The sequence below is a fragment of the Carcharhinus amblyrhynchos genome, chromosome 8 (assembly GCF_965287045.1).
Source record: "Carcharhinus amblyrhynchos chromosome 8, sCarAmb.v2.hapA, whole genome shotgun sequence".
Classification (NCBI taxonomy): Eukaryota; Metazoa; Chordata; class Chondrichthyes; order Carcharhiniformes; family Carcharhinidae; genus Carcharhinus; species Carcharhinus amblyrhynchos.
This window is the reverse complement of record NC_137331.1, coordinates 65,813,975-65,835,960: the sequence shown is the minus strand read 5'-3', so window position 1 is coordinate 65,835,960 and position 21,986 is coordinate 65,813,975. Positions and strand designations below refer to the sequence as shown.

At 39.2% G+C, this 21,986-nt stretch overlaps 1 protein-coding gene across 7 annotated transcripts in view; it reads left to right on the top strand.

Moving 5' to 3' along the window:
* Positions 1-18,748, top strand: part of xkr4 (XK related 4) — a 251,394-nt gene extending 232,646 nt beyond the window's left edge. For 6 of the 7 annotated variants that reach the window (XM_080194224.1, XM_080194225.1, XM_080194220.1 and 3 more), the window contains one exon: positions 16,195-18,748. In XM_080194224.1, coding sequence (XP_080050350.1) covers positions 16,195-17,123 — 929 coding nt within the window. In that variant the 3' untranslated portion in view covers positions 17,124-18,748. The remainder of the gene's footprint in view (positions 1-16,194) is intronic. The other variant, XM_080194219.1, reaches the window with a different exon arrangement.
* The last annotated feature ends 3,238 nt before the right edge of the window (positions 18,749-21,986 follow it).

Genomic DNA, 21,986 nt, shown 5'->3' with positions numbered 1-21,986 from the left:
GTCGGCTCTCCAGCCATGGCTGATAACTCCCGTGTGTTTTCATAGTGCTGGAAATAACAACAGCAAGTTTAATTCAGTGTTCTGAGACTCAGAGTACACCTGAGTTAAAAGCTCTGAAACCATGAGCTGAATTTTACAGCTGCAAATGGGGTGGGCTGAATGCAAAATCGGGTGTGATAGACTTGGCAATACAATGGCATCACACCAATCTCCCGAATTACGGAGGTGGGTGGATGCTATTGAACTTGTTAGCGACCGAATTGTCTACAATTGTCCCTTGCCTGCTGCAGGCTTTGAACGTAAAAGTGTGTTTTAGGGCACCTTTGATGAAGCAACATATGATTGAAAGAAAAAGTCTGCCACCAGGACCATGGTTGAATGCAGCAGCAGAGTCTGTTAGTGATAGCGAAAATGGCAGCATCTGTGTGTTTTTTTAAAACTAATTTCTTGGCTCTTCTGAGCCTTCAGTAAAAAAAAGATTCAGAGAACAGGGAACCTTTAAACCTGTAGCAATGACTGGCTTCCTGTTTTCAGCCTTATCCCTAGGCTGCATGATGTCTGGCCTATAATCATAACCTAGCACTAAGTCTCCCTTTGCATCTCTACTATCTCCTACCTACCGTTGATAGTGGGGGCCAGGAGTGGGCGCACCACTAAATTTCCCTTCTGCCTCCCTCACCCTGCCAGTAAACGTAAAATCCAGCTGTGTGCTTCAGCTGGCTGGATTGTCAGCAGGAGCTTTGAGTTTTCTGCAGTTTCCATGATAATTATGGTGTGCTACATCATCTGGCACTTGTAAGAGCAATTGATATGCAAAAGCATCAAAAAGAGATACCCAGTGAGATAGCTGACAAAGTTGCCTCAGATGATAATCATAAGATCATTGGAAATCATTAGGTCTGAGTTGACTTCAACTAATAGGAAGTATCTACATGACCCATTCTGTCCCCATTCCATCTGGAGATGATTATCCAAATTAGAATCAGAAATTGGCACAGTTTAAGTCTACAAATATTTCTTGATGAAGACATATATATTATTAAATCGTTCTAGGCTAACAATTAACATCCACCATAATTGACTTCCTTTGCATTTTTATTAAAACTCTACTAATTCTGTGCTCCTTCTGGCTAGTCCACTAATGTCAGAAGAATCTCTATAAGGTTATAATGATTTTTTCATGTGGCCACTGTTGTCAAAGCCTCATTGTTTATTTGTACAAAATTGAGAGTGCTTAAAGCTTCCGTTACTGATGCTTTAATGAGCTGTATTTATGGGGATGTAGGAACACCAGATATTATTTCAAAGAATAATGAATGTGTATTTTTTCTAAGCAGTTTCATACATGCCATTGTTATTATAGATTTCATTGATTTTGTGCATTTTGTATTCTGGATGAATAGACATGTATGGGCCATGAATCATAGAATCATAGATCCATACAGCAAAATGAGGTCATTTGGCCCATAGAGTCTACACTGACTCACCAAAACAGCAATCTACCTAGGCCCTCCCCTCCACCCTTTCACTATAACCCTGTGCATTTACCATGGCTACTTCACCTAACCTTCACATCTTTGGATGCTAAGGCAATTTAGCATCACCAATCCACCTAACCTGCATGATGTCTTTGGAATGTGGAAGAAAACCAGAGCACCTGGAGGAAATATTCAGAGACACGGAGACAATGTACAAACTCCACACAATCATCCAAGGCCTGAGTCAAATCCAGGTCCCTGTGTGGTGAGGCAGCAGGGTATTAGGGACCATTAGGGATTGGTAGAGGCATGTGATGACATTGCGTTGGCCCCTGATTCAGCAGCCCAACACACACTAATTAGAATTGCAGACAACACCCAATTGAGGTGGACAATCTGAATAAACAGGGAAATACATTAGATAAAGCATGTCCAGTTTTCAATCAGTGAAATATAAAATTCAATATAGTAAATTATTGCACACAGGAAGAAAAAATATCCAACATTCAAAGGTGAAAGATATTACTATTGAGTCAAACTCACCCTGCCAAGAGTTAGGGTGAAAATTAGAGCATAAATCATCAAACAGAAAGCACTATTTAGACAAAGCACCTAGTTGGTATCAAAGGAGGGTATGCCTAAATTGAATAGGTCATTTGCCAGACACCAATTTGAGTACTATGTCCAGATTGTATCACTAGAACACATTGGCTTGATTACTAGCATCCTTACTTTGGCATTAGAAGGTTATAAGTTCATGTCCAAATCTAGGACTTGTCCACTGTAGAAGGGAAACAAAATGAGTTGAGCTTTGGAGACCATGTCGAACTTCAGGAAAAGTTTTTATTCCACATACACGAGGAAGAGCTGGATGCCAGCCCAAAATCTCAAGTTGCCTGTGAGCTCTCTCTGACTCTGTTAGATTGGGTAAGAAGTCTTACAACACCAGGTTAGCGTCCAACCAATTTATTTGATAGTAATCTTACAAGCTTTCGGAAACGGTGTTCCTTCATCAGGTGTGTGGAACCTTCTACACACCTGACGAAGGAGCACCGTTTCCGAAAGCTTGTAAGATTACTATCAAATAAACTGGTTGGACTTCTCACTGTAAGACTTCTGTGTTTGCCCCAGTCCAATGCTGGTATCAAATAAACTGGTTGGACTTCTTACTGTAAGACTTCTGTGTTTGCCCCAGTCCAATGCTGGCATCTCTGTTAGATTGATACAGGATATTATACTTTTTCAGTCACAAAGGTTTACATTAGCATATTAATTCCTCGAGTTGGATACAAGAAGGTTCTTCTAATCTTGTTGTGCGGATTGCATTGTTTAGTGCAACTTTGTTGATCAGTTCTTTGAGCAGTTCCATTTACCTGATTATAATGTCAAAGCATTGTATTGGCCCAACCAATTTACAACGATGTATTAATCGTTCCCCCCTCTGCTGGGTAATCATGTTTTATAGAAGTCTATACCCTCCCTAGACTATATAAAGCCTGGCTGTCTTAATGCTGGTTATTAATGCTGGAAAGATAATTTGGAACGATCTCCTGCACATCAAAAGTTGATAGCACGTGTTAATCCATATCTGTCAGCAGAACACGCCTCTAGCTTTCTGCGTTAACCCTTTCCTTCCCTCTGGTGAGGCTTGGCTCTCTAGGCTTGCTTCTACATAGCCCTGCATGTATTGCACTGAAATTAAATAAAATATGGGCAGACATATAGATTAAAATATAAAAGACACAATCCCTGATATTGCCCTTCAACATTCACAAAAATCAATCCTGACTCTCCAGTGTAATACTGAGACAGTGCTGCACTGTGGGAGGTGTCTGTTGGATAGGATGGGAAACTGAGGCCCTGTCCATCCTTTCAGGTGAATGTTGCTCTCACAGGTGGGTGTAGAAGGTCCCATAGCACTATTTTGAAGAAGAGTAGGATAATTATCCCTGGTGTCTTACCCAATATTTATCCTCAGCGAAAACAGATGAGTTGGTCATTATCAGCTTGCTCTGTGCAAATTGACTCATGTTTCCTGCATTACAACAGTGACCACACTTCCAATGAAATTAATGAACCTAAAGTGCTTTGCAATGTTGGGTGGTTGTGAAAGTTGCTATCTAAATACAAGTCTTCATTTCTTTACAAGAGAAACATTCCAGCCTTGAGGCACTACAAAGAAGAGCCATGTGGCTAATCCCTTATGCCCCATGACTGAATTATTGGGAAAGATTGGAGAAGCTGGAGGTGACTAAATAGAGATTTTGTTGAGGGAAACAAGATAGAAAATGATATAGTAAAGGGAAAACTGGTACATTATTTCACCTTACAATATGAAAGTTGAGTTGGGAGTCAGGACTTCAAACTGGTGAAAGATAAATTCATGACTAATGTCAAGAGGTTTCACTTTGCATTAGATGTGATCCATATGTTGAATAAACGTCACAAAAAAACCACATTCCTACTTTCAATAGGAGTTCTGGGAAGCTGCCTATGTAGTTCTAACACTGATTCACAGTAGCCTAATAGGGGTACACAGGAATGGAAAATCCAGTTCCCCAACTGTACAGCAGAGTTGGCAGAGAACCCTTAAGAAGACAAGCCACACCATTGGGGGGGTGGACAAATAGGATAGACAACAGAGGAATGTTGAACAGAGTGTAGGTTTATACTCACCCAGCCTTGCAAAGATACTTCACAAACTTGAATATTGTCCTTTTCTGATCAGTCTCCAGCATGTCTTTGGGAGACATAGGTACAGCTGCTTACCATTCAGTGTGAGTGAGCTAGACCTGTTCAAAGCAGGTGCCACAAGTTTTCAGTTCAAAATAGCATTGAGGTCCTTGATACATTATTTATGTTGTTTGTTCATTGTCACCACAGCCGTTATGAGGCTGTTGGCATTGCCTTGCTTCCTCTGTCCCTTTCTTCAAACTCCCCTTCAAGTTTTTAGGTGTCCGGATTAACAACAACCTGTCCTGGCACCCCCATGCCGACACTATAGCTAAGAAATGCCTCTACTTTCTCAGAAGACTAAGGAAATTTGGCATGTCAGCTATGACTCTCATCAACTTTTACAGATGCACCATAGAAAGCATTCTTTCTGGTTGTATCACTGCTTGGTATGGCTTCTGCTCTGCCCAAGAACGCAAGCAACTACAAAAGGTCATCATGTAGCTCAATCTGTCACACAAACAGGTCTCCCATCCATTGACTCTGTCTACACTTCCCACTGCCTTGGCAAAGCAACCAGCATAATTAAGGACCCCACACACCCCTGGAAATTCTCCCTTCCACCTTCTTCCATCGGGAAAAAATACAAAAGTCTGAGGTCACGCAACAACCGACTCAAGAACAGCTTCTTCTCTGCTGCTGTCAGACTTTTGAATGGACTTACCTTGCATTAAGTTGATCTTTCTCTACACCCTAGCTATGATTGTAACACTTCATTCTGCACTCTCTCATTTCCTTCTCAATGAACAGTATGTTTTGTCTGTATAGTGTGTAAGAAACAATACTTTTCACTGTATGTTAATACATGTGACAATAATAAATCAAATCAAATCAAATCAAAACCCTCAATCAATGTCAGGTTCTTAATTGTGATTTTGATCTTTAATCCGCCGCAAAAGCAAAGCAGTAGAGAGATGAAATCACCTCCAAGAAAGCTTGGCTGCGTGGACAGACATAGCAAAATTATATGATTGTGTGGAAGTGAGCAATTTAAGGTATATTGAAATAAAAAAATTGGATAAACTGGCCATGTTGTATATATACATTAGGACACAGCCTTTGTTTATACCAGTAAAACAATTTCTTTCTGAATTTTCATTATGCAGGAAAATAAGTCAAGTGTACAACTAATCTTCCTATGTCCTCATTTGTTTTGTCATGAAACTACTGAAGCAGAAAATCCAGGGGGATCTATTATAAACATTATTACTGGTGAATGGAACTATATGAGTCTTTTTATTCACACATGTAAGACATTGATCCTTTCAGTATGTGAATTGTAAGACATCTAAGGACCAAGTAAGAACTCTTGACGTTGTACTCTAAAGTGATAGCCATGGCAGTTGATTACCATATTTGCATGCATATGAAACAACCCACTTTACAAACATAGAGAAAACCATAGCTCTTGTACCAAACAAAGATCAATATTATATCTTGCAAAATTATCCGCTTCATATTGCTGGTGTTCACACATTGGTGTTTTTTTTACATTTCTCTACCTGTGAGCATGGTGGATGCAGGGTCAATTGAGGCTTTCAGAAGGAAATTGGATAACTACCTAAAAAGGAAAAATTGACAGGGCTATGGGGGAAAGGTATGTGAGTGGCAGTAGGTGCATCAGAGGGCCAGCACAGACATGATAGACCAAATGGCCTTCTTCTGCGCTGTAACAATTCTATAATTTGATGATTTTTTATCTATACTATCCTATCATATGTTCTTCCATATTTAAATAGAAGCTCTTCCACTCCAGTACTAACTCCTGCTGCTGTTTTCAAATAGATCTGCATGTTGTGCAGACTGTAGATGTTTCTGACCTCCATTCACATTATTTGCCCAGACCTCAAAGGCCAGCTGATTCTCTGATGTTTTAAATGCTATTGAATCTGCCTTGTTGTCGATCACGCTGCTCTGTGCATGTGAACACTTTTAACCCATGCATAGAATGAACAATTCACAAAGGAGTATAAGGCAATTTCACAAATCTCCAGCGTCTCTTGTCCAAATGAGAATTGGAAGCATTCGCGAGTATGAGTCCTACATCAGCTCCTGTTACACAAGATGTTGATAGATTAATAAAACTACACTGACAAATATTTAAACCATTCACTCTTCTCTGTGTTTAAAAAGCATTAGTCACACTAGTCAGTGCAATCTGCAAACGAATTTCTTCAAACAATATATAACTGGGAGAGAATTACACTATTGTCATCTAATTGCAGTACATAAGTCATCATGAAGCATGCATTTTTACATTGTCTCTTTTTTATCTTGCTACTGGCAATCATGATGTTGAATGTTGGCATCAAATGACACCAACCAAATATTTTTTGATTTGATTGTCACATGTATTAGTATATAGTGCAAAGTATTGTTTATTGCGCACTATACAAAGCTTGGTTTTCATAGAGAAGAAAAGCAGAATGTAATATTACAGTCATAGCTATACTGTAGAGAAAGATAAACTTAATGCGAGGTAGGTCCCTTCAAATGTCTGAATCTCAGAAACATTTCATCTGAATCATACAATAAAGAGTGATTAAAGTTACTGAAGAGCACAATGAGCTAAAAATCTGCACCAAAGCTGCCTTCACAGTTAGTTTGAATTGAAACCAGCGCAGACCAATTGCCCTCCACTCGTTGCTGAGTAATATTTTTGTCTTGCAGCTGTTTATCTTTTGATCTCTGTTTAATTTCAAATCAAGCTGATAACCGCATATATGTTTAAAGCAGATACCATCAGCTAGTTTCATTTTGAAACATAGATCAAAAATATCTCAGCAGCTCATGCATTGATGTGAATAGTGGGATTAAGACAGCAAAGAGAGAGCATTACAGATCCTGCGTACAGATGAACATGTGTGAGTCCTGTGTACACTATGGGCTAATGGAAGAAGTTGGCATGATAAACATGTGCTGCAGTTAGTAAATGTCAGAGGTAAATGTCAGCAATACAGACACCACATTGGAGAAGTGAACCAAGCAAATGCATTATATAGTTTGACAAATATCATAATTTCATTTTTAAATTGGTTACCTGATTTACTTTAAAAACAAAAGGGTAGGCCTTGACTTTGTGAATAAAATTGTCAACCCATTTTACAGTGTCTCAATTTTTATTTTCAATGAAGTTATAGAAACAAAATATGAGAGAAATGTAAACGGGCTGCTGATTTGTTATGAGCCATTTTATAGTATCGCACAATGTCATGATTTATTTCTGGTCATATATTACATTGGTTTGTCAAAAGCACTGTACTAAGATGTGGTGAAACATGACTTTGTCTACATTGGGCTGTAATACCTGCAATTTACAATATATACAATAATACTGATAAAAAAGAGACACGCTGTTAAAGCTTTTCATCTTGCAATCATCAGAACAGATTCACAAAAATACCAAGGGAAACAACAATTTATACTGCATGAGAAGAGAGTGCTGGTTGATTGGCAAGTGAATTATGATCAACACCCTTTTCTAATACAAAATAAATTATTTGTTTCCTTTGAGATTTGTATTCTTTCAAATATGTCTTGATGAATGCAAGCTGAAAAGCTTTGATATCACGTCCCTATTTTCAGCCATACTCAAGTTCTGTATTACTAAGTGACTATACACATTCAATAATGTACAATTAAATTTTACCCAATGCAAACCGGTCAAGAATTTCAAACCAAGCAACCTGTTCTTAGGGTTCTTGTTAATTAATGAATAAAGTCAATGACGAGAATTTGCGCCTTCCAGACTTGTATTTAAGATGCATTTAAATCTTGGACTATGTAGTTGGAAGAAGAGGGCATTTTTGCACGGGGCATGGCTTTGAAATGGGAGTAAAGTCTTTACTTCCTGGCAGAGCTAAGGGAACCAAGTTTTGGTTTCAGTTGAAAATGGAGGTCATTTGGATGAATTTCCATATCATTGTTCACGGGTCAACCAGCACCACCTGATAAGATACATGATTGGATTGAATTGCAACAGCAGGACAAAAACAAAATTATAAACCTATATTGAAAAATAAAGCACAACAAAAGATCTGGACAACAGGTAAGAAACATAGAACATATCAAATTGGTTCCAAAAGAATCAAAAATCTAATTTTATGGAGGCGTTATGTCCCAATGACCGTGAAAAATGCATTTGGCATCATCAGAGCTCATTTTCCCTTTGAACATGACCAAAAATACCAAGTGCCAAAATTGCAGTTTTGTGTATTTTAGGACTATCCCTCTGAAATGCAACTAATGAAATATGGGGCATTGTTGTACCTTCAGTTATGATAAATTAATGTCCCACTATTTATCTGAAACACATATGTGAGGCTACCTGGTTTCAGATTTCAGAGAAAAATAAACTAGATTGAGATCCTAAAACACAAATAAGGAGGATGAAATATAAAATAAGAAAGAAGGGATTACATTAATGCGGTACCCTCAAAGCAGTGGCTTCAGGTAGGAGCCTTCATTAGGGGGAGCTACTACCCAGTTTCATGGGTTTTCAGCTTTCTTTAATGTTTTATAGATTGATGTGCATCCTCTGCTGTTTTTGTAACCCATTTTGCTGAGTTTTCTTCAATGTTAAGTCAGCACAAAATACCTGGGCTGAGGGAAAGCTATGGTTTATATGGGTAAAACAGTCAGTGGTAAATACATCTCCAATGATACTGACTGCTCTCCAGCCATTTAATGCTGCCTTAATGTTAATTGGCTAGAGACAAGACTTCTTACCTTCACCCAGGAAGACGTTCTGCCCCAGAAAGCTGCATCCAATCTGATTGGCCAGGTAGTCCCAGAAGTGCCATCAAGAGCAATGGCCGCTGCTGGGATTTCAAGCACATTCTCAGTCCCAGAACAAGGATGAAGGAATGTGTGGGAGTCTTGCAGCAAGAGTGGGATGGGAGGCCTAGGGTGTGAGAGGAGAGTCTTGACAGAGAGGCTAGTGTTTAGAAACACAAAGGAGATGTAAATCATCTTAGAATGTTGTTTAGTATGGTAAGAGGGCAAGTGAGAGAAACACTCACCTTCCGATTCACGCAGGCTTACCTGTCTCTCCCTTGTCTGTCATCTCCTTCCACTTGTCTCAAAATTTAGTGTGAGCAAGGAATGGCCATTCACTGGACACTTAGAGATCAACAGCGGTGAGGGCAGATGAGTGGGCTGCCCAGAACTCAACCACCCCTGTAAAATTAAAGTGAGGTTGGACAGGCAGGCAACCTGGAGAATGATAGTGCCCCCATCCATTTCACATACCTTCCCCTGCCTGCAAACCCAATAGCTTGGGGCTGTAAAATTCTGCCCTCCCGGGCTCCAAACTATAAAGGACAACTATCATGAGCATCTCACCTGTCAAAGCCGTGGACCAGTCTATTTCTGGATATGTGGAAGCCACAGGGATTGCACCACCTGGGTATAATATGAAGCAGATGGGAATGACTGAGTAATAGTTGTTTGGGATTTCAGAATGTGAGTAGCATTGAAAAAAGCCATGTTGTATTGCACTCATCAGGATAATTTACAAGAATACCAAATTATGAAGGGAGCAACAATTTATACTGTATGAGAAGAGAGTGCTGATTGATTGGCAAATGAACTCCCGTGCTACATGGCACGGGTGGTGCCATGTAGAGTGTACCAACAAACTAATAACAGACAGTTTATTGCATAACTTTATTTGAATTCAAACCAGGCAGCTTGACTCTAAATGGTTCAGACATTGTTCTGGGGAATGAACTACGGAATGGCTATCACCTATTTTGTTTACATGATCTTCCTATCTGCAAAGTACAAGACCCTGTATATTTAAAAATGTAGCTCCTAGCACATGTACGTATGCCACACTGCGGGCATAACTGAAAATCTTAAATTGGTTGTCAACATAATTCTTAGCACATCCATGATTGTTTAGCAAATGTTGTCCAATCCTTTGAGCTGCAGCTCTGTGTCCTTCCACTCTGCCCTGTGAAGAAGCACATAGCTCCAGAGAAGGCAGCTGCTGTGCATGTTGACGCGGTGACTCCTGATGCTGTTTCTAGTGCTGCCTCTCCTGTTTCATCAGAAGTCAATGCCATATCCGTATAAGTTACAATAAACATTAACAGCAATGAGGTTGAAATCAAGGTGTACAAAGGTTAGGTTACTTCCAAAAAGTTGGAAATCACCATTAAAGCAGTGAGGCCTAGTTCTCAGAACAAGTGATATGAACAAAGCTTTCATACAGACAAGGCAGCAGCCATGCAATTGCACTCATTTAAGATTTTTCAGACCATCAGATTCATTGATCATTGATCCGTACTGTGCTCTCATCTTGTTGATCCTGGAAAGTTCCATGGAGCTTGGGAAACTCGTGTGCTGGTTGTTAAAGGCAGAATTCTGGATTCAAACCACATTTTGCTAAAATATTTTAATCGTTAACCCAACAGCTCCATACAAGTCTCCCATTCACTTCAAAATGCACTTGGATAAAACCAGAGGGTGGATAAGGTATTTGGGGTTTCCAGGTATGATCATGGCAAGCAATATCCTACGACACCCCATCCCAATAAAATACACCCCATGAAAGAGGCTATATAAATGCAAGTATTTTTCTTTCAGTTCTGGGTTTTTGTTAAAATCTTTGTTATAAAATCTGTCATGACCTCCGGACATCTAAGTCATATTACAGCCAATGAAATACTGCAGAGGTGTGGTCACTGTTGTAATATCCAGTGATGTGCTAGGTCATGTAGTTTATCTGGTCCAATAAAGAACCCTCCTTCAGGATTTCTATCTAATCGGAAATGATGGGTAGTCTGAGGAGGCATAAGAGCAAATCAACATGTGTAATTTAGAGAGCAGCCAGCAGCCTTAATCTTCACTGTGTCAATAGTGAGAGTGCTGTTGACGGGAATGGCACAAAAGAGGCCAGAATGAGATGGATCTGAGAGAGGGTTGAGGAACAGTAAGGCACCTTTGCATCTGGAGTACTATCAATGACAACAGTCTCCCGGAGCTACTCTTGCAGTGGTAAACCTCTGCATGTGGATGATCTTTTCACTTTTGATATTCAGATTGCATGTTATTTTTATGCCTCTCTGACTTCCCACTGTGTCCTTGCCTCCTGTGAGTTGATGGGACTGTAGACACTGCCATGGTCCCATGTGCTGCTGGTGACACAATTTTCCCAGCAAAATGGCTGATAATTGATTCAATAACACGCTCAATTGGCTTCCAGATGTTGCGCAACCATCCTGTCCAACATCATCCTTTTCTAATTTTCCCAGCCTCCCCAAATTCAAAACTGCCTTCAGGGAAAATTCCACCCACATTCTCCCACCACCACCCCAATTTCTTCTCCACTTTTTGTGCCATAGTTAAAGAACAATTATGGTCATGCAGGAAAAAGTTTACCCAAATAAATATTTGCAATTAGAAAAATGATTGCACCTTTTTTAAACTTGCATTTATATTGACTGTCTCAAAGCACTTTATGCAATGAATTACTTTTATCATAGACTTTATTACTACGAAGGAAAATGCAATTGTCATTCAACATCAGCAGTGTCCCACAGATAGCAGCAAACTGAATGACTGCTTAATTTTTCAATAAAATGTTAGGGAGAGGAAATCTCACTGCTCTTCTTGAGTTAGCACGAGATTTTTAACATTCACTTCATTGCCCTCAGAACAGATAGGTTTAACATTTCAGCTGAAGGACAATACACTGTTGCCTCACAGCACCAGGGACCCAGATTCAATTCCTGACCTGGGTCTCTCCCTGTGTCTGTGTGGTTTCCTCCAGCTGCTCCAGTTTCCTCCCACAGTCCAAAAGAGGTACTGGTTAGATGCATTGTTCATGCTAAATTCTCCCTCAGTGTTACCCAAACAGGTGCTGGAATGTGATGACCAGGGGGTTTTTCACAGTAACTTCATTGCAGTGTTAATGTAAGCCTTACTTACAACACTAATAAATAATCATCAAACTCTTTGCATCCAAGGTATACCGACCGGCAAGAAGGACACATTAAACTAATATCAGTCAGGAAGGCACAGGAAAATTATTTATTAGCAAAAATTGTTGTTCCCTTTAAAATGGAGATTTCTGAGAAGCTGTCCTGATGAGTACAAGAATAAAAATTTTGATAGCATGTCTCTTTTTCGGCAATATTCAAATCCTGTGCTATTAAATAACTATTTAAAAAATCTATATTCAGCACTATATTCAGCCAATTCCTGCCTCTGTGGGGAGACAAAATATTGGGCCCCATAACTTCATTTAAGTCATAAGACAAAATTTGTATTTTCAGGGAAATACTTTATGAAAGACTCCATTAAGACCATAAGACCATAAGGTATAGGAGCAGAATTAGGTCACTCAGCCCATTGAGTCTGCTCCATCATTCAATCATGGCTGATATTTTTCTCATCCCCATTCTCCTGCCTTTTAGCCATAACCCCTGATCCCCTTATTAATCAAGAACTTATCTATCTGTCTTAAAAACACTCAATGACCTGGCCTCCACAGCCTTCTGCGGCAAAGAGTTTCACAATTCACCACTGTCTGGCTGAAGAAATTCCTCCTCATCGCCTCATTTAAAGGATCATCCCTTTAGCCTGAGGTTGTGCCCTCTGGTTCTATTTTTTCCTATTAATGAAAACATCTTCTCTACATCCACTCTATTCACAATATCTATGCAGTATCCTGCAAGTTTTAGTAAGATCCCCCCCTTGTCCTTTTAAAGTCCAACAAGTACAGACCCAGAGTTCTCAATTGTTCCTCATATGACAAGCTCTTCATTCCAGGGATCATTTTTGTGAACCTCCTTTGGACCCTTTCCAAGGACAGCACATCCTTCCTTAGATATGGGGCCCAAAACTGCTCACAATACTCCAAATGGGGTCTGACCAGAACTTTTTATAGTCTCAGATGTACATCCCTGCTCTTGTATTCTAGCCCTCTCGACATGAATACTAATATTGAATTTGCCTTCCTAACTGCTGACTGAACCTGCACGTTAACCTTAAACAATGATTCCCAAGTCCCTTTATGTTTCTGATTTTTTTAAGCATTTTCCCATTTAGAAAATGCCTCTATTCCTCCTTCCAAAATGCATAACCTCACACTTTTCCACATTGTATTCCATCTACCACTTCTTTGTCCACTCTCTTAACCTATCCTTCTGCAGTCCCCCTGCTTCCTCAATACTATCTGTCTTTCTACACATCTTTGTGTCATCTGCAAACTTAGCAACAGTGCTTTTAGTTCCTTCCTCCAAATCGTTAATGTATATTGTGAAAAGTTGTGGTCCCAGCACTGACCCCTGAGGCACACCATAGTCACTGGCTACCATCCTGAGAAAGATCCATTTATCCCCACTCTCTGCTTTCTGCCAGTCAGCCAATGCTCTATGCATGCCAGGATCTTACTCTTAACACTATGGGCACTTAACTTATTTAACAGTCTCCTACGCGGCACCTTGTCAAAGGTCTTCTGGCAATCTAAGTAAATCATGTCCACTCGTTCTCCTTCAGACACATTTCAACGATAGTCACAGCCAATATTTTGAATATCTAATTTTGAAAAGGTACACCAGTTTATGCTGTTTTTTGGGCTAGCCCTTCTCTAAATCCCCAGAAGGAGCCTAATACTTCTAGAAGTTGTCTAGGTCCAGCTCATCCTGCTTAAACCCTGAACAAAACATTCAACAGTATAATGAATAGGAAGTGTTACCTTTAAATATTTAGATCTGTGTGAGTACATAGATGAGGCGTAAGATGGTCACTTTGTTTAGGGCTTAGTCCATCCCTAAATAGAAGATAGCAAGAAGTCTCACAACACCAGGTTAAAGTCCAACAGGTTTATTTGAATCACGAGCTTTCAGAGTGTTGCTCTTTCAACACTCACCTGATGAAGGAGCAATGCTTTGAAAGCTTGTGATTCCAAATAAACCTGTTGGACTTTAACCTGGTGTTGTGAGACTTGTTACTGTGCCAAACCCAGTGCAATGCCTGCACCTCCAATTCATAAATAGAGGATGTTTGAGAGGTGAAATTATTTTGCATATTGTGAGGTGCACATAATTAATTTTGAGAAGTCAATTACAATTATAATGTCATCATAATGATTGATTCGTTTGAAAACTACTCATTTGAAATGAATCTGTGTACTATTTTTAAAATAGTGATTGACATATTTGCTTCAAATTCCCAAATGTGTTTTTTTTTATAAAAGTTTCTAACCAGAAAGCAATCAATAACTTTATTAAAATAGTGTACAGGAGAATTTAATTTAGCCAGTCTTACCGCAAGTGACAATATTATGGTGAATCAAAGATAATCAGAGCATCTAACTGTAATTTTGAAAGGTAAGTCCATTTTTCACAAAAAAAGGCTTTTGACATAGTTGATATTTTGTTAATGTGCTGAAGCAGACTGGAGCTGCATAAATGTAGACAAAGTGAAGTTGATGTAAACCTGGAACACACCTCTGAGAAAAAGCTTGGAACTAAGAACTGATAATCTATACATCTGTCTTCAGGAATTGCTTTCTGGCCCAGCAGAAATAAAGAGGAGATGTAAATGAAAGGGATTGTAAAGTGGGTTTGCAAGCGGATTGGAGATTTTCACCCAGTGAATATTGAACTGATTTGATTTGATTCATTATTGGCACACGTATTAGTATATAGTGAATAGTATTGTTTTTTGCTATACAGACAGAGCATATCGTTCATACAGAAGGAAATGAGAGAGAGTGCAGAGAGTGTTACAGTAATAGCTAAGGTGTAGAGAAAGATCAACTTAATGCAAGGTAGGTCCATTCAAGAATCTGACAGCAACGGAGAAGAAGCTGTTCTTAAGTCGGTTGGTACATGTCCTCAGGCTTTTGTATCTTTTTCCTGATGGAAGAAGATGGAAGAGGGAATGTCCAGGGTGTGTAAGGTCCTTAATAATGCTGGCTGCTTTTCCGAGGTAGCGGGAAGTGTAGATAGAGTCAATAGAAGGGAGGTAGGATTGCGTGATCAATATTCACAACCTTTTGTCATGTACCGTAGAATTGCCCTTTTGCCATGGCATGGCAGAGATCCTGCTGGGTAAGGGAGAAAGTTAAAATGAGGACAATCACTTACCTCTTTTATTCCTGCTGCCTTTTCACCTTAGTCTGAGCAAGTAAGCAGAACAGTGCGTCTGTCTTTAAACGTACAGATTGAGCCCCATTAACCAATGGGCCCCAATTGCAGTATGAGCTGTAGACAAGGAACAGGGCTATATTTTCCAGATTCTGCCAGGATCATGAATCAGAAGAACAATCCAAGGTAACTGACTGGCCATATTTAAATTTAGGCTTCCTTATGTACTAGGAGGAGCATGAATGTTCCCCGGCCTCACAAGGCAGCCTTGGATTTTCCAAGTCCTGTAGTTCCCCATCTCACCCAAACTGAATTCAGAGCCTCCTCACCACTTACTTGCATCCTGGGCTGCAGCTTCATCTGTAGGGATGGACAATAAATGCTGGCCTATTCAGTGATGCCCACATCCCAAGAAAGAATTTTTAAAAAATAATTCCCATTCCTGTCCGCCAAGTTTGGGTAGATCAGCAAGGAAGTTTATAGAATGCAGCCACCAGTTAAGATCGGATGGGAATCCACAGCACCAAACTGCACGTTCGCAACCTCCTTTGTGGGAATGTGCACTCCACTGCTTAAAGCCAGGACGCAAATATTTTCATCAGGTTTCACAACACTGATGGACCATGACAGTACAATACAGGTTAGCAAGGATTTAAGACAAATATTTCATTAAACGTATTTGAATTAACAAATATTTGAAAGGAATTTGTTTTTAAATTAATGTTTTGGAATTTATAACGTTTTTAAAGGATCTTTCATGAGAGGTTTCAACTTGAATTTGTCACATCTCACTTTACAGGAGTATTTTTGTTCAAAGGTTCTAGTCTGACATTGATGATCTAAAATCACTTACTATTTGTCTACTTTTATCTTTTCTACAGGCCTTACAGCTGCGGCATCCCTTGTATCCTTGGCCTGGGCCTTGGCTTCCTACCAGAAGGCTCTTCGTGACTCTAGAAATGATAAAAAACCCATCAGCTATATGGCTGTTATAATTCAGTTCTGTTGGCATTTCTTCACAATTGCGGCCAGAGTCATCACTTTTGCCTTGTTTGCATCAGTTTTCCAACTCTATTTTGGGATCTTCATTGTCTTGCATTGGTGCATCATGACTTTCTGGATTGTTCATTGTGAAACAGAATTCTGCATAACGAAGTGGGAGGAGATTGTATTTGACATGGTTGTGGGAATAATCTACATTTTCAGTTGGTTCAATGTTAAAGAAGGAAGAACTCGGTGTCGGCTATTCATCTACTACTTTGTAATCCTTTTAGAAAACACCGCCTTGAGTGCACTGTGGTACTTGTACCGAGCACCTCAAATAACAGATGCGTTTGCCATACCAGCGCTTTGTGTTGTCTTTAGTAGTTTTTTGACTGGAATCGTTTTTATGTTGATGTACTATGCCTTTTTTCATCCAAATGGACCAAGGTTTGGCCAGTCGCCAAGCTGTGCTTGCAAGGAGCCTGTGGCCACTTTCAATTTGCCTGCAGAGGCAGCAGCAAATGCTTTGAGGGCTGTGTCCCAAAACAGGGAACAGAAATTCACAGAAAGAGATGGTTGCATGCCTGTTTTTCAGGTCAGACCTACTGCACCCACCACACCATCATCTCGCACTCCAAGGATAGAGGAAACTGTGATCAAAATTGACCTTTTAAGAAACAAGTATCCAGCATGGGACAGACATGTTTTGGACAGAAGTCTACGAAAGGCCATCCTTGCTTTTGAATGTGCATCCTCACCACCTCAACTCCAATACAAGGATGAAGCCCTCATTGAAGAACGGCTGGAGTATGAAACAACTCTGTAATAAGTTAGCAAGTTGTTTAGTCAAGAAACCCAATTGCCAAACCAGAGGTTGAAAGTAGGGTTGTGCTGATAGAAAAGGGTGGAAGATTTCCACTGTGTGCTGCCCCTAGTGAGATTGTAAACATAAATCGGTTTATGATTTTGATGCACAAGGTACTGTAATGTATGCGCCATCATGAACATCAATGTTTACAAACTTGGTGAGGCAGACAACTATTACTATGATTATCATTTTCTTATAACTTTAATAATATGGTGCTAATTCATCTGCCAACATAATTTACCAAAATTGGGCTTCTCTAAGCTGTCAAGAATTCAAATGCATTATTTGCTGGCAGTATGAACATGCACATTTTCTAGTATCTAAAAATGAATACCATTTGAAAAATGTGTCTCTTTGATTTCTGTAATCAAGAGTTAAAATGTGATTTTGGTTTTTTTATATATATTGTGAACTATAGTAGAAGGTAACTTTTTAAATGGATAATCGTGATATTGTGAACTAAATTTTATGCAGATGTTGAAAACAATCTCGGCAGCTTTCCATTCTGGATTGTATCATGGTGAGAACGTAAATAGAATTATAAGTATCTATATGTATTTATACATATAAATATATATGTATAAAGCTTATGTAAAGGTGTCTGCACCAAAATACAAGCCCGCACTTTGTGGCTGTTGAGTAATTTGATGGAGCCTATGGGCCTGGAATTTTGGTATCAAATAGGGTCATGAAGATCTCAGTATGGGAGCTAAGGAAAGGTTGTGAATTTACTAAGACAGCCACAATCTAAGTTAGTTTCAACCTTTGCAAATTCAGGCACACACTATTAGTACAGTAGGTGATACTTACCTACATAGAAAATAAGCACAGACTGCCAAACAGATTGTCAGCTATTGGACTGAGCTCTAGTTGAAGCCAGTTTTCCTAACTGACTATAATACCTCCGTCAGTATTGTAAGTTCTGTTTAGGCTAGAACTTCACGCTGTAGTCACAGTTCGTGCATTCAGAATGTGCACTCTATAGGAAGGATGGTGAAGGATGCAGTAAGCCTAATTGTCTAACTTTTTGCAGACTGTTGCAAGAAAAAATGGCAAAATTATTTCTACTTTGGCATACAATGGCATTGCATTCTGTCGCAATATAATTATATAAATCTGTTAGGAACAATTGGATGCCACTGTGGTAGTAAAACGTTTTAAAATGCATTGCATTGGACAAGGTTGATCTTACTTGTCAGTGGAAGCTGTTTTTACCTATTGTACAGTATTTGAATTTTCATTATTAATAGTTTTGCCGATACAAGTGCTTTTGTCCGAAGAATCTAAATTCAAAGGGAATATGCAAAGAATAGGTTTAGCGAAATTGCTTTGTCTTTTCAAAAAAGGATCTTTCTGTTGTTCTTAAGAATAAGAAGACTTTTTTTTAAAAGGAAAAAAAACTTGTTTCGGGATTTTGCTTTTTTGATTAACCTGTTACAATGTATATTTTACATGTTAAAAGATGTTTTGCATCTATTAATTCAGTGTAAGATACAATTCCTCCCATTTTCCATAATTTGTATCAATGTTTCAGTTGTACAGTATGTCAGCCATGGATAACCTAATGTGCAGATATTAAATGAGCTCTATGCCAAATAGGTTATTGTCAATCATGTATTTCTAGTTCTCTGGCAAATATGGTAGTGTCAAAGCTCAATTGTTGGTCAATATTTCAAATACACAACTTACTATAGATATATTGACAACTATCAGGAGTATGATTTGCAGAGCAGAGATTTTAGGTTAGCGGAAAAAATTGGTTCAAATTGCACCATTTGATCTGGTACTTCCATAAATTAAATATATATCTGACGATTTCACTAATTTGAGCAGTTTGGCAACCTTTACACAATGATATAAATTGCAGTAATACTCCAATTACATCTATTCTATGTTCATAAATACATATATAGATATATATTACATGTTATAAATTAGCAACTAAATGTTTGATTTCTATTTATGTTGTAAGTAATTTAGAAGCATTCTGTTATGTCATTGGGGAAGGTTTACATTCACTTGTGAATATACTCTGAGGTTTTGCCTAAGATGGTCTTACATTAGGACAACAAAAAGTTTCTTACCAGACTGTCTCATTCATCTCTGACTTAATTGATCAAATCCTCCGAGGAATTTTACATCAAAGTCATGTCTTAAGGGGAAAACTTTTTATGTGAATGCCAAATACTAGCAAAAGACCAACAAACAATGTTTAATAACAGGGCATCACTCTTCCCTGAAAAACAGTGCTCAGGTCACGATAGCTGGAAAGCAAACCTGTCATTTAATTTTTTTATCTATATTGAACGTTTACAGCTGATCACTTTTATAAATATTCTGGTGATCACCAAAACTCTGTGATCCTTTCTCAACTTTCAAAAGACGAGAAATGGTTGAAGCAAATAACTTTGATACCTGCAAAAGGAAATAAAATAAACAGATGAGAGAAAAGGGGAAAGAATCATACAGTGCATCAGGAGGTCATTCAGCCCATTGTACCTAAATCGGCTGTGAAAGATTCAATTATCACTCCCCTGCTCCTTCCCCGCAGCCCCAGCAAATCTTCCCTTTCTAATGGCCAATTGTCATTTTACCATGACGGTGGTTACACACTTCTGGAAATGTAGGTCTTGAGCTTGGTGGTGAAACATCCATCATTACTGCTGATGACTGCTGAAAAAGCCACTGTCATATAGCATTCCACTAAAGCTAGGTCATAATTTGCAGGCTTTCTCCCAATGTTCTCTGTATGTGCTTGATTGATAGCATATCCATGGTTCTTTCTGCATTAACTTCGGGCTAAGTCTTTTTCCCTGGGTCATCCTTCTTGCTATCCAGCCCCAACCATTTTCTTTGATGTTCACTAACATCTTTCAGATGATGCACCTTCATCTTCTGTTACCTCAAGTTCTCTTGATGTAGAGGCTGAATTGATACATTATGATATCTTCCATGATTGGCAATGAACCAACAGATATCTTAATTCTTTCACCTCTTTCCCTCTTGTCTTTGCAGGGGTGCCAGCTGGTCAAGCTATGCCAAAAGCACAAACATTCCATTTAAATACTATACTGGCATAGGTACCTTCAATCACAGCTGGCAACAAGCAAAAAGCCATGGGATAAATTGGGTAGCTATTTAAGGAAAATGGGCATGAGTTCTGTGCAGTTGGAATATTTTGCACCTGCACTATTTTCAACTGTAATCTCCAAGGAAGTTTCCACATGTGTTCAAGTGAGACAGTAATGATGTGATAATGTCATAAGTTGTATATTTCATAACTACAATTGCTGCCACTGATGTTCTAACCTGTATAAAATTTCCGAAATCTCAAGGCACAAGAGAAAAGGCGAGAGTTAAGTTCAGGAGTCAGCAGCTAAATTGATAGGATTTCCAGAAACCTTGGGGATGTATTTCTGTGGAGACCATCCAGATTGTAACTGTGGTGGAGCATCTGTGGAAATCTCAGAAAAATAGTGTAAAACTCATCCATTTTTCTGATTGTATTTTTATTTTTTCAATGTACCAACAATGCTAGATTCACTGTCTCCACTGACCTCAAATGGGACTCCCATATCCTCACCATTATACAGGTAGCCTTGCCTCTTGTACCCAATGGGAAACTAATAGGTTCAGATTGGCTCCTTACTTCAGTGAAAAATAATTTTCATTGATGGATTTTAAAATGCTGCCCACATTAATCCCATCAGTTTCTCACTGTGCAAGTAACATTAAACTATGTGAAAAGTTGTGTCTTCATTTTTACTAAAAATGTATTTTTTTCTTCAGTAAGATTTGATTACTGCTCCCAAATCTAGTTCAGAACTGAACTGAATCAGCCATACAGATACCGAGGCTACAAGAGCAGCTCAGAAGCTAGGAATCCTATGAAGTAACTCACTTCCTGACTCCCCAAACTTATCCACAATCTACAAGCTCCAAATGAGGAGTTTGATGAATACGCCCCACTTGCCTGGATGAATGCAGCTCCAACACACTGAAGAAGTGTGACACCATTCAGCACAAAGCAGTCCATTTGATTGGCACGTCTTCCACAGTCACTCCCTCCACCACCGATGAAACACAGTAGCAGCAACATGTACTATCTACGAGAACACTGCAGGAACTCACCGAGGCTCCACAGACAGCACCTTCCAAACCAACATCCACTACAATCTAGAAACATGAGGGCAGCAGACACATGGAAACGCGACCTGGAAATTCCTCTCCAAGCCACTCACATTTCCTGACTTGGGAATATATTGTCATTCCTCACTGTCGCTGGGTCAAAATCCTGGAATTCCTCCCTAACAGCACTGTGGGAGCACCTACACCACTTGGATGCAGCAATTCAAAAAGGCAGCTCACCACCACCTCCTCAAGGGCGAGTAGGGATGGGCAATAAATGCTGGCCTAATCAGCAATAGCCACATTCCCATGAATGAATTTTTTAAAAAAACTGTGGATACTCCTCTGCCAACTCTCCCATATTTTTGACAGGGTACAAAAAAATCTTGACTCCAAATTTCCTTGGGGTACAATTAACTGACACCCTGGACTTCTGCTCACCCTTGTCTGAAGTCAGGAATTTCATACAAAATACTGGTAAAGAGATCATTTCCATGGCATTAGTAGAAGCTAATCAAAACAACCAACCAGAATGTCAGGGTGATGTCATCCACCTGAGAGGACACTCAGTGATACTATCCAGGAAGGTGATCATAAACTGTTTCAAAGAGATGAGTTTTATGGAAGACCTTAAAATGAATCTCCTGTTCCTGACAGAGTGGCAGGCCATCTGGGAATGATCACCTTTCCCCA